An 11,484-nucleotide genomic window follows, 5' to 3' on the forward strand; every position below is an offset into this window, starting at 1 on the left:
ATCAGACCAGCCTTGATTAAAGAACCTCACTCTATTTGACCAGCCTTGATTAAAGAACCTCACTCTATTAGACCAGCCTTAATTAAAGAACCTCACTCTATTAGACCAGCCTTGATTAAAGAACCTCACTCTATTAGACCAGCCTTAATTAAAGACCTCACTCTATTAGACCAGCCTTAATTAAAGACCTCACTCTATTAGACCAGCCTTAATTAAAGAACCTCACTCTATCAGACCAGCCTTGATTAAAGAACCTCACTCTATTTGACCAGCCTTGATTAAAGAACCTCACTCTATTAGACCAGCCTTAATTAAAGACCTCACTCTATTAGACCAGCCTTGATTAAAGAACCTCACTCTATTAGACCAGCCTTAATTAAAGACCTCACTCTATTAGACCAGCCTTAATTAAAGAACCTCACTCTATCAGACCAGCCTTGATTAAAGAACCTCACTCTATTAGACCAGCCTTAATTAAAGACCTCACTCTATTAGACCAGCCTTAATTAAAGAACCTCACTCTATCAGACCAGCCTTGATTAAAGAACCTCACTCTATTTGACCAGCCTTGATTAAAGAACCTCACTCTATTAGACCAGCCTTAATTAAAGACCTCACTCTATTAGACCAGCCTTAATTAAAGAACCTCACTCTATCAGACCAGCCTTGATTAAAGAACCTCACTCTATTAGACCAGCCTTAATTAAAGACCTCACTCTATTAGACCAGCCTTAATTAAAGAACCTCACTCTATCAGACCAGCCTTGATTAAAGAACCTCACTCTATTAGACCAGCCTTAATTAAAGACCTCACTCTATTAGACCAGCCTTAATTAAAGAACCTCACTCTATCAGACCAGCCTTGATTAAAGAACCTCACTCTATTTGACCAGCCTTGATTAAAGAACCTCACTCTATTAGACCAGCCTTAATTAAAGACCTCACTCTATTAGACCAGCCTTAATTAAAGAACCTCACTCTATCAGACCAGCCTTGATTAAAGAACCTCACTCTATTAGACCAGCCTTAATTAAAGACCTCACTCTATTAGACCAGCCTTAATTAAAGAACCTCACTCTATCAGACCAGCCTTGATTAAAGAACCTCACTCTATTAGACCAGCCTTAATTAAAGACCTCACTCTATTAGACCAGCCTTAATTAAAGAACCTCACTCTATCAGACCAGCCTTGATTAAAGAACCTCACTCTATTTGACCAGCCTTGATTAAAGAACCTCACTCTATTAGACCAGCCTTAATTAAAGACCTCACTCTATTAGACCAGCCTTAATTAAAGAACCTCACTCTATCAGACCAGCCTTGATTAAAGAACCTCACTCTATTAGACCAGCCTTAATTAAAGACCTCACTCTATTAGACCAGCCTTAATTAAAGAACCTCACTCTATCAGACCAGCCTTGATTAAAGAACCTCACTCTATTTGACCAGCCTTGATTAAAGAACCTCACTCTATTAGACCAGCCTTAATTAAAGAACCTCACTCTATTAGACCAGCCTTGATTAAAGAACCTCACTCTATTAGACCAGCCTTAATTAAAGACCTCACTCTATTAGACCAGCCTTAATTAAAGACCTCACTCTATTAGACCAGCCTTAATTAAAGAACCTCACTCTATCAGACCAGCCTTGATTAAAGAACCTCACTCTATTTGACCAGCCTTGATTAAAGAACCTCACTCTATTAGACCAGCCTTAATTAAAGACCTCACTCTATTAGACCAGCCTTAATTAAAGAACCTCACTCTATCAGACCAGCCTTGATTAAAGAACCTCACTCTATTAGACCAGCCTTAATTAAAGACCTCACTCTATTAGACCAGCCTTAATTAAAGAACCTCACTCTATCAGACCAGCCTTGATTAAAGAACCTCACTCTATTTGACCAGCCTTGATTAAAGAACCTCACTCTATTAGACCAGCCTTAATTAAAGACCTCACTCTATTAGACCAGCCTTAATTAAAGAACCTCACTATCAGACCAGCCTTGATTAAAGAACCTCACTCTATTAGACCAGCCTTAATTAAAGACCTCACTCTATTAGACCAGCCTTAATTAAAGAACCTCACTCTATCAGACCAGCCTTGATTAAAGAACCTCACTCTATTTGACCAGCCTTGATTAAAGAACCTCACTCTATTAGACCAGCCTTAATTAAAGAACCTCACTCTATTTGACCAGCCTTGATTAAAGAACCTCACTCTATCATATTGAAGAACCTCACTCTATTTGACTTGACCACAAGAGAAGAATGATAATTTGAACTAGGTATGTCCCTGTGTCAAGCAGTGAGCTAGAGCGGTCAGGTTATCTAGAAGCGGCGAGTCAGACACAGGGGGCTAGTTAACATGGCTTGTAAAACAGGGCAGCTTCATTACCTCGTGTCATTATGGACGTTCAGGCTCCGAGGCCGTGTTTAAACACCTGAGACAACGGGTGCGTCCCCAACGGTAGCCTATTCCCTACGGGCCCTGGTCAGAAGTAGTGTACTGCATAAGGAATAGGGTTCTATTTGGTAGTCACCCTCTAACACAGTACTAACGGGGTAATCAGCACAGCCCTGCCGCTCATCACTCTGTCACCAGTATTTATTCAGCCCAGAGCTATTAGGTCGGAGAAATGCCGTGGCTCCTGACAGGCACACCGATGGGGCCTCATGGCAGGTAACTCAGACAGGACAATGTAAATGTCTGGTCTGACTGTCACTGGTTGCAGCTATCGAATGCCGGAGTGATTCACAGAGACACACTCCAGTCGATAACCACTGAGGAGTTGTTATGGACGCTTAGGAAACATGATCATTAATGGATGGTCTTTCTGCGTGACAACGTCCCTGGACTGGACTGGGGGTATAGGCTAGATTAGACAATACTACACAGTTCCATTTTTTTTAACCTTTATTTAACTAGGCAAGTCAGTTAACAACAAATTCTTATTTTCAATGACGGCCTAGGAACAGTGGGTTAACTGCCTGTTCAGGGGCAGAATGACAGATTTGTACCTTGTCAGATCAGGGATTCGAACTTGCAACCTTTCGGTTACTAGTCCAACGCTCTAACCACTAGGCTACCCTGCCTCCACATTGAGAAGGTTAGTGAAGCCATGTTAGATAGACAGAGATAGTGGTGGTCTCTCTATGCTCCACAGAACAGCAGGGTGGAGGATGGAGACGTAGTTTTGGTAGTATGACTGTGACAGTTCTCTGTGGAACGATACCTGGGCGTGTTGTTGTCTTAGGAGGAGACAGAGGTGGGAGACAACGGGGGAGGCTGTGGTTTGGTTTCCCATTTGGTGGTCTAAGTCTTCTCACATGTAGTTAGAAGGTCCAATGAAATCGCAGTGTGTAGGCGGTACCGGTGTATGGTCTTAGTTGGTGGGCCCAAAACAAAAGGACTTTCTTCCTCAGACAGCTCAATGGCTTTCATGTCACTAGAATGTGTGGATGAAAGTTTTTTTTAGTTTCTCAAGTTGTAGTTTCTGAAGTCGATCAGACACGAAGGTAACGTTCAGAGGTGAGGTAGTTGTGGAGGCATTTGACATGAACAAGACTCTGTTGTGGGGCTGGACCAAAGGCTGCTACAGTACTGTATTAGAAGACACAGTGTGTTAGTGTGTTACTGCCTTACCGTTTGGAAAGACTGGCTAAAACAGAAACTCATATGGTGGGTGAAGGGGGCATTCCAACACACACACACACACACATATGATTCACACACATATGGTTCACACACACACACACACACACACACACACACACACACACACACACACACACACACACACACACACATATGGTTCACACACATATGGTTCACTTCACACACACACACACACACACACACACACACACACACACACACACACACACACACACACACACACACACACACACACACACACACACACACACACACACACACACACACACACACACACACACACACACACACACACACACACACACACACACACACACACACACACACACACACACATACACACACACACACAATCAACTGGATCTGCTAATACAGCCTCCTGGTAGAATATGAATGGTTCTGGCAGGCTTAGTAAACCCAGTGAATCAGTGTAGACAATAAAACCAGTGAATCAGTACAACATGTTTAGGCTGCTTCTAGGACAGGTAATACAACATGTTTAGGCTGCTTCCAGGACAGGTAATATAACATGTTAGGCTGCTTCTAGGACAGGTAATACAACATGTTAGGCTGCTTCTAGGACAGGTAATACAACATGTTAGGCTGCTTCCAGGACAGGTAATACAACATGTTTAGGCTGCTTCCAGGACAGGTAATGCAACATGTTAGGCTGCTTCTAGGACAGGTAATATAACATGTTAGGCTGCTTCTAGGACAGGTATTATAACATGTTTAGGCTGCTTCCAGGACAGGTAATACAACATGTTTAGGCTGCTTCTAGGACAGGTAATGCAACATGTTAGGCTGCTTCCAGGACAGGTAATATAACATGTTTCGGCTGCTTCTAGGACAGGTATTATAACATGTTTAGGCTGCTTCTAGGACAGGTATTATAACATGTTTAGGCTGCTTCTAGGACAGGTAATGCAACATGTTAGGCTGCTTCCAGGACAGGTAATGCAACATGTTTCGGCTGCTTCTAGGACAGGTAATATAACATGTTTAGGCTGCTTCTAGGACAGGTAATACAACATGTTTAGGCTGCTTCTAGGACAGGTAATATAACATGTTTAGGCTGCTTCTAGGACAGGTAATATAACATGTTTAGGCTGCTTCTAGGACAGGTATTATAACATGTTTAGGCTGCTTCTAGGACAGGTAATACAACATGTTTAGGCTGCTAGGACAGGTAATATAACATGTTTTCCATGACAGGTAATACAACATGTTAGGCTGCTTCTAGGACAGGTAATACAACCTGTTTAGGCTGCTTCTAGGACAGGTAATACAACATGTTAGGCTGCTTCCAGGACAGGTAATACAACATGTTAGGCTGCTTCTAGGACAGGTAATACAACCTGTTTAGGCTGCTTCTAGGACAGGTAATACAACATGTTTAGGCTGCTTCTAGGACAGGTAATACAACATGTTAGGCTGCTTCTAGGACAGGTAATACAACATGTTTAGGCTGCTTCTAGGACAGGTAATACAACATGTTAGGCTGCTTCTAGGACAGGTAATACAACATGTTTAAGCTGCTTCCAGGACAGGTAATACATGTTTAGGCTGCTTCCATGACAGGTAATACAACATGTTAGGCTGCTTCTAGGACAGGTAATACAACATGTTAGGCTGCTTCTAGGACAGGTAATACAACATGTTTAGGCTGCTTCCGGGACAGGTTGGACAACATGTTTAGGCTGCTTCTAGGACAGGTAATACAACATGTTTAGGCTGCTTCTAGGACAGGTAATACAACATGTTAGGCTGCTTCCAGGACAGGTAATACAACATGTTAGGCTGCTTCTAGGACAGGTAATACAACATGTTAGGCTGCTTCTAGGACAGGTAATACAACATGTTAGGCTGCTTCTAGGACAGGTAATACAACATGTTTACAGGACAGGTTGGACAACATGTTTAGGCTGCTTCTAGGACAGGTAATATAACATGTTTAGGCTGCTTCTAGGACAGGTAATACAACATGTTTAGGCTGCTTCTAGGACAGGTAATACAACATGTTAGGCTGCTTCTGGGACAGGTAATACAACCTGTTTAGGCTGCTTCCGGGACAGGTTGTACAACATGTTTAGGCTGCTTCCGGGACAGGTAATACAACGTGATGCCCCCTGTCTGTCTGTGAGCACACAGGCCAGATCCTGATGACCTATTGAGCCTGATATTATAACGTTCAGGATGAGGAGAGAAGAGCACTTTTACACACGGAACCATTGGTATCCAAGAGCAAATGGATGCTAATCATTTTTCAACATTTCTGTAATAAACTTGGACTATCTTAACAAATACAGAATCTGCTGTTTTAATGCTGGAAGATAAAAAAAAAACATAATTTAAAATGTCGTGATTGATAAACATACGTTTTTCACTCACCATCCTGTTCCTATCACACAACTCCGCAGAGCCCACCGCCTCTCCTGTGGTTTCGACCTCTTAACGTGCTACAAAGAGGAACTGTAAATATATAGGTCGGATAATTAGCTTATTAAGCAGTCTGCCATTATCTCTCGTTTTCTCCAATACAACCTTGACAACAGATAAATGATCTATTGCCATTTATAGGCTACAATCGTCTAATTGAGCAGCGGTCTAATAGAAAGGGTTTTATTCACAGTCAGTTCCCATATTGCTAATGATACGTTTAACTGACGGGCCGATGAAAGGCGCCCGCAGCAGCATGGTGTTAAATGAATAGAGTTGTCATTGACAGGCCTTTATTGACTCCAGACGGATTAATGTGAGGAGTGTGTGTGATCATGATGCTCCGTGCGGTTTCCTTTCAAACCGGAAACCTCGCAAATCAACCAGAGCCTTTTTCCAGTCACAGAGTCAGGGAGCTGAATAACGAAGGATTCATTCTTGTATATACACTGTTGTTATTATTATTATTATTATTATTATTATTACTAGCAATAATTGTTATTTAATCGTTATTATAGTAATATTAACATAATAATAAGCCTAACTAGTCACAATAATAATAATAATACGTATAGTCTAATGTATAAGTATCAAGAAAATGTAATAACTTTTTATAGCCATCAAATGTTTAAATTTAGATAATTTTCTCCCACGCGTTACTTGACACAGCCACAAGCTGGAAATTGCCTTCCAACCAGGGCCCCGAACCGCTCACCCACCCACCCATCTAGTTTTTAACTTTCAAGTTTCTCAACCCACGGGGGGACTTTACCAGTATACCGAGTCTACCAAGCTGTGCCAATTACATTATTTCACGCATCGCCTTATCGCCTCTGAACGGAAATGTTATTGTGAACTATGTCCGGTTTTCTAAAATGCGCGTGGGGTTGAGGAGGTTTATAGATGTGTATCACTGAAACACCAGACAGTAAGAAACCTCGTCGGCCTGCCGGACAGACGAGTCGACCTCTCAGTTCCGCTCAACACCACTGGAGGGCAACAGTATTGAGAATCAACAACAAAATAATAATAATAATAACAACAAATACAATAATCATATTATTAGTAGCCTATGTTCCAATATAAAACATATATTTGACTATAATAGATTATAGGCCTAATGTATAGCTAGTCTGGGCCTACTACTGTATCCATATGTTCCGTTATCATTAGACCATGTGCCTTTACCCGTTTCATTTCAGGATGTGAAAGTCATTACATTTCAAGACAAACAATTTCCCTTCTAGTGATATAAATAGCTCGTAACTAAATAGGCCTGTAGCCCAGTCTTTCCTAAAGCAAAGCCTATTCAAACGACCCTGACAAAGTTTCCGAGTCTAATGCAGCAAAGGTGAAAATTCCGTGATTGTGGCTCTCATTTGATTGTGGTTTGCGATGGTAGTTCTGTCGCTGCTCTTGCTCGGCAAGACTCGATAGTTTCCGACGCTCATATTCCGGAATAGAACCCTTATATGTAGGCAGGGGTGTTCTTAGATTTACCGGATAAAACCATGTATGGCTTCGAGAGAAGAACCGGAATTCCTATTTGAAGGCGATGTGTAGAGGAAACATTTCAAATCGTATACATCAGATACGCTTGTAACATTGATGTCCGTCTAAACTGATAACATGCCATCTTGCATTCGTTCATTTCTTTACACCTATATTGTTTTATCATTTTCGTGCTAATGGAAACTGCATGGAGAAAAAACAAACATATTTTATCGCTTTATATTGGCGAACTTTCACTTGTGGGTTCTCCATTGACAGCCCGGGGCCAATAGGATCCCCCAGCGCCTCCTCTCTCAAACCAAACGGTCCTTGTTTGGGCAGTGACGTAGTGGCGCATTCACTGCCCCACTGATAAATACATACTACTGCTACTCGTGCTGCTAGGATCCGTCATTCACTAAACAGCCTGATGATCTGGAGAGAGTACAGTAGACTATAGAGGTGGTATCAACACACGCTCCAGATTGTGTTAACTTATCCGGACAGGTTATCAGATGTTTCAGTGTAGGATAGGACTGTAAGGCCACACATACTCAACCAGCCGGTTTAAAATACCGTTTTAACCCTGGAAACAGCGAGAAGCCGTTAGTTAAATGATGACGGCTAAAACTTTAGAGAAAGTCCCGGTCTCTCTGGGTGGGTATGTCCATCCTGTCTCTGATTCCATCTACTCTGTGGATCATGACAGTCTGCCGCCCGGGGTGGCTATCTTTCCTAACGCTGATTTAGGCGGCCACTACCACGACCATCTTAGCGGAGCTCCAGGTAAGCGTGGACTATACAGGGTGTTGTTTTGATATCATGGGGACCTTTAGAGAATGCAACATGTGCTGTGTTGGTTATTGGAGAGGAAACACATCGGCTACTACGTGTAGGTTATAATATTATGCATAATGTTTGATATTGCATTTTTTCATCTTGGCCAAGAGATTTTGGAAATATTTTTGAATTAATGGTTGTGGGACAAATGTATGTCTGGATATTTGTATCAATGGTAATAAAACATGTCATGTTTTAGAGGCACATGGCTAGAGTTACGCACTTTTCCCCAAAAAAGTTTGCGTAAAAGTAAAACGGCACCTCTTTGAAAAGTTGAATGAATGACCGGTGGGTAAAGGATGCGAGCGCGCAGCGCGCACCAAACACTGTGCGCACGAGAACGGACCTGCAGGATGTTTTTTTAAAGCTCTCTGATTTGTTTGTTTCGTGATTATCTGCTAAGATGTCTCTTCTTATCTTCCAGATGGCTTGATGAGTGGCGATATGAGCTTAGAGAAACGCTCTCTCGACCTGTCTTACTCTAGCTTCTCCCAGCCACCTAGCCATCGGAACCAGACCTTCACCTACATGGGAAAGTTCTCCATCGACTCTCAGTATCCAGGTAACTGGAACCCCGAGGGCGTCATCAACATTGTGAGTGCGGGGATCCTGGGCATGACCCAGCCATCTTCCGCCTCCTCCTCCCCGGCGTCCTCCGGCTCTCCCGGCCATTTCTCCTCCACGCTCAGCTGCACCATGGCCCAGAACCAGGCCGACATGGAGCACCACCTCTACTCTTCCCCGCCTCCCTACGGCTGTGGGGAGGTCTACCAGGACCCGTCGGCCTTCCTCTCCACCGGGCCCGGTATCTCTTACCCGCCGCCGTCCTACTCCTCCCCTAAGCCCAACACAGACTCGGGTCTCTTCCCCATCATCCCAGACTATGCTGGGTTCTTCCAGCCGACCTGTCAGAGGGACATGCAGGCCATGCCTGACCGCAAGCCCTTCCCCTGCCCACTGGACTCCTTTAGAGTACCCCCACCTCTGACTCCCCTGAACACTATTAGGAACTTTACATTAGGTGGGCCGGTCTCGGATGGACCCAGACTCCCCACCGCGTACAGCCCCCAGAACCTCCCCCTGAGACCCATCCTGCGGCCCAGAAAATATCCCAACAGGCCGAGCAAGACCCCGGTCCATGAGCGGCCGTACCCCTGCCCAGCGGAAGGCTGCGACCGGCGGTTCTCTCGGTCTGACGAGCTGACCAGACACATCCGGATCCACACGGGACACAAACCGTTCCAGTGCCGGATCTGCATGAGGAACTTTAGCCGCAGCGACCACCTCACCACGCACATCCGCACGCACACCGGAGAGAAGCCCTTCGCCTGTGATTTCTGTGGCCGTAAGTTCGCGAGGAGCGACGAGCGCAAAAGACACACCAAGATTCATCTCAGACAGAAAGAGAGAAAATCATCCACTGCGCCATCAAACAACACGAACTCTGATCGCTCCGGTACCGGTTCTATAAGCACATCTAGCGGAGTCTGCTCCTCCAGCACGGGACAGCTGGCGGGATGCCCCTCGCGGGCGGTATAGAACACACTATCGCCAATAGGTTTATGGAATACATATTTAGAAACCTTGACGAACTAAAGACAATAGAGATTGAGGTTTAATTGTTTGGAAGCTGCAAGTTCAAAACATAATATGGAACGAACTTTACATGCAACAGCATAATTCTCTTTCATGCGTAATTGCGCATCATTCCGGCTGCGCTCCAAACGTTCCCACGATGTATCCTCTTAGTTTGGTGGCTGAGAGAAACGCACTTTGTTTGCATAGGCTACTGAAGTCAGTCAAGTTAATAGACAATACTTTTAACACGTGGCTGCCTATATCCTCTTCAGGTATCGGGAAGAAACATGTTGAGGATTAATATCAAGCACATTTACACTGACGCGCCAATAGGCTACAATATACACAACGCTGCATGGAAAGAACGTATGTTTGCAATAATTTAGAAGGAAAGGTGTTTTAAATTATTTACTATACAAAAATGTGTCCATTTTAACATGTTCATTGATTGTATTTCCCCCTGTTGTGCCTCGTTTCACACGTTATTTTTGTACATTGTCAATACAAGGACGATTTAATGAATTGTACATTTTGTCATTTAATATCAAAGTTTGATTATATGTATATTTTTGTACACATTGTGCCGTGTAACTATGGAACGTGTTGTGGTTTATGTCTAACAATAAGGAATGTAAATAATTGAACTCAAACCGACTTGACATTTGTTTTTCGTGAATGTTTCCGACTCATATTAAATGTTAATGTTGATTTTTAAAAATCTCAATGGCCTCCAGAAAGGCCTGGTTATTTCTTGTGAACTAAAAACAAATAAAGTAAACTCTGAACAACATGAATATAATGTAATATTATTGGAAAGTACACCAGAAGGGGTGGGCATGGTAATTCCCGTGTAACGTCAGTCTGATGTGAGTCATGCCTTCACAAGGCTGCTCCCACTCACCGTCTATCCGTGCTGTTCTGATGTTGTGGTGAACAACAACTAGAACAGGAAAGATCTTTACCGTTGTTCATGTAGAGATCTATACACACAGGACATCCAATAATACGAATAATAATACGTTAAATAAAGGTAAAAAAATAATAATAATAATCTGAAGTATATACTTTGATCATCCAAATCTAATGCCGTTGTCTGATCAACATTAAAAACTAATACCGTAGTCTGATCAACATTAAAAACTAATACCGTAGTCTGATCAACATTAAAAACTAATGCCGTAGTCTGATCAACATTAAAGACTAATTCCGTAGTCTGATCAACATTAAAAACTAATACCGTAGTCTGTTCAACATTAAAAACGAATACCGTAGTCTGATCAACATTAAAAACTAATACCGTAGTCTGTTCAACATTAAAAATCTATTGCCGGTAGTCTGATCAACATTAATATCTAATGCCGGTAGTCTGTTCAGCATTAAAGACTAATTCCGTAGTCTGTTCAACATTAATATCTATTGCCGGTAGTCTGATCAACATTAATATCTAATGCCGGTAGT

The 11,484-nt window shown here is 42.8% G+C and overlaps 1 protein-coding gene across 1 annotated transcript; it reads left to right on the forward strand.

Moving 5' to 3' along the window:
• Positions 1-8,016: 8,016 nt before the first annotated feature.
• On the forward strand, positions 8,017-10,816 carry LOC135529409 (early growth response protein 2b-like). The gene is made up of 2 exons (XM_064958171.1): positions 8,017-8,394; positions 8,873-10,816. Exons 1-2 carry the CDS (start codon positions 8,223-8,225, stop codon positions 9,985-9,987), a joined length of 1,287 nt encoding a protein of 428 aa, XP_064814243.1. The 5' UTR covers positions 8,017-8,222; the 3' UTR covers positions 9,988-10,816.
• Positions 10,817-11,484: the final 668 nt, after the last annotated feature.

Source organism: Oncorhynchus masou, unplaced genomic scaffold, assembly GCF_036934945.1.
Source record: "Oncorhynchus masou masou isolate Uvic2021 unplaced genomic scaffold, UVic_Omas_1.1 unplaced_scaffold_1161, whole genome shotgun sequence".
Classification (NCBI taxonomy): domain Eukaryota; kingdom Metazoa; phylum Chordata; class Actinopteri; order Salmoniformes; family Salmonidae; genus Oncorhynchus; species Oncorhynchus masou.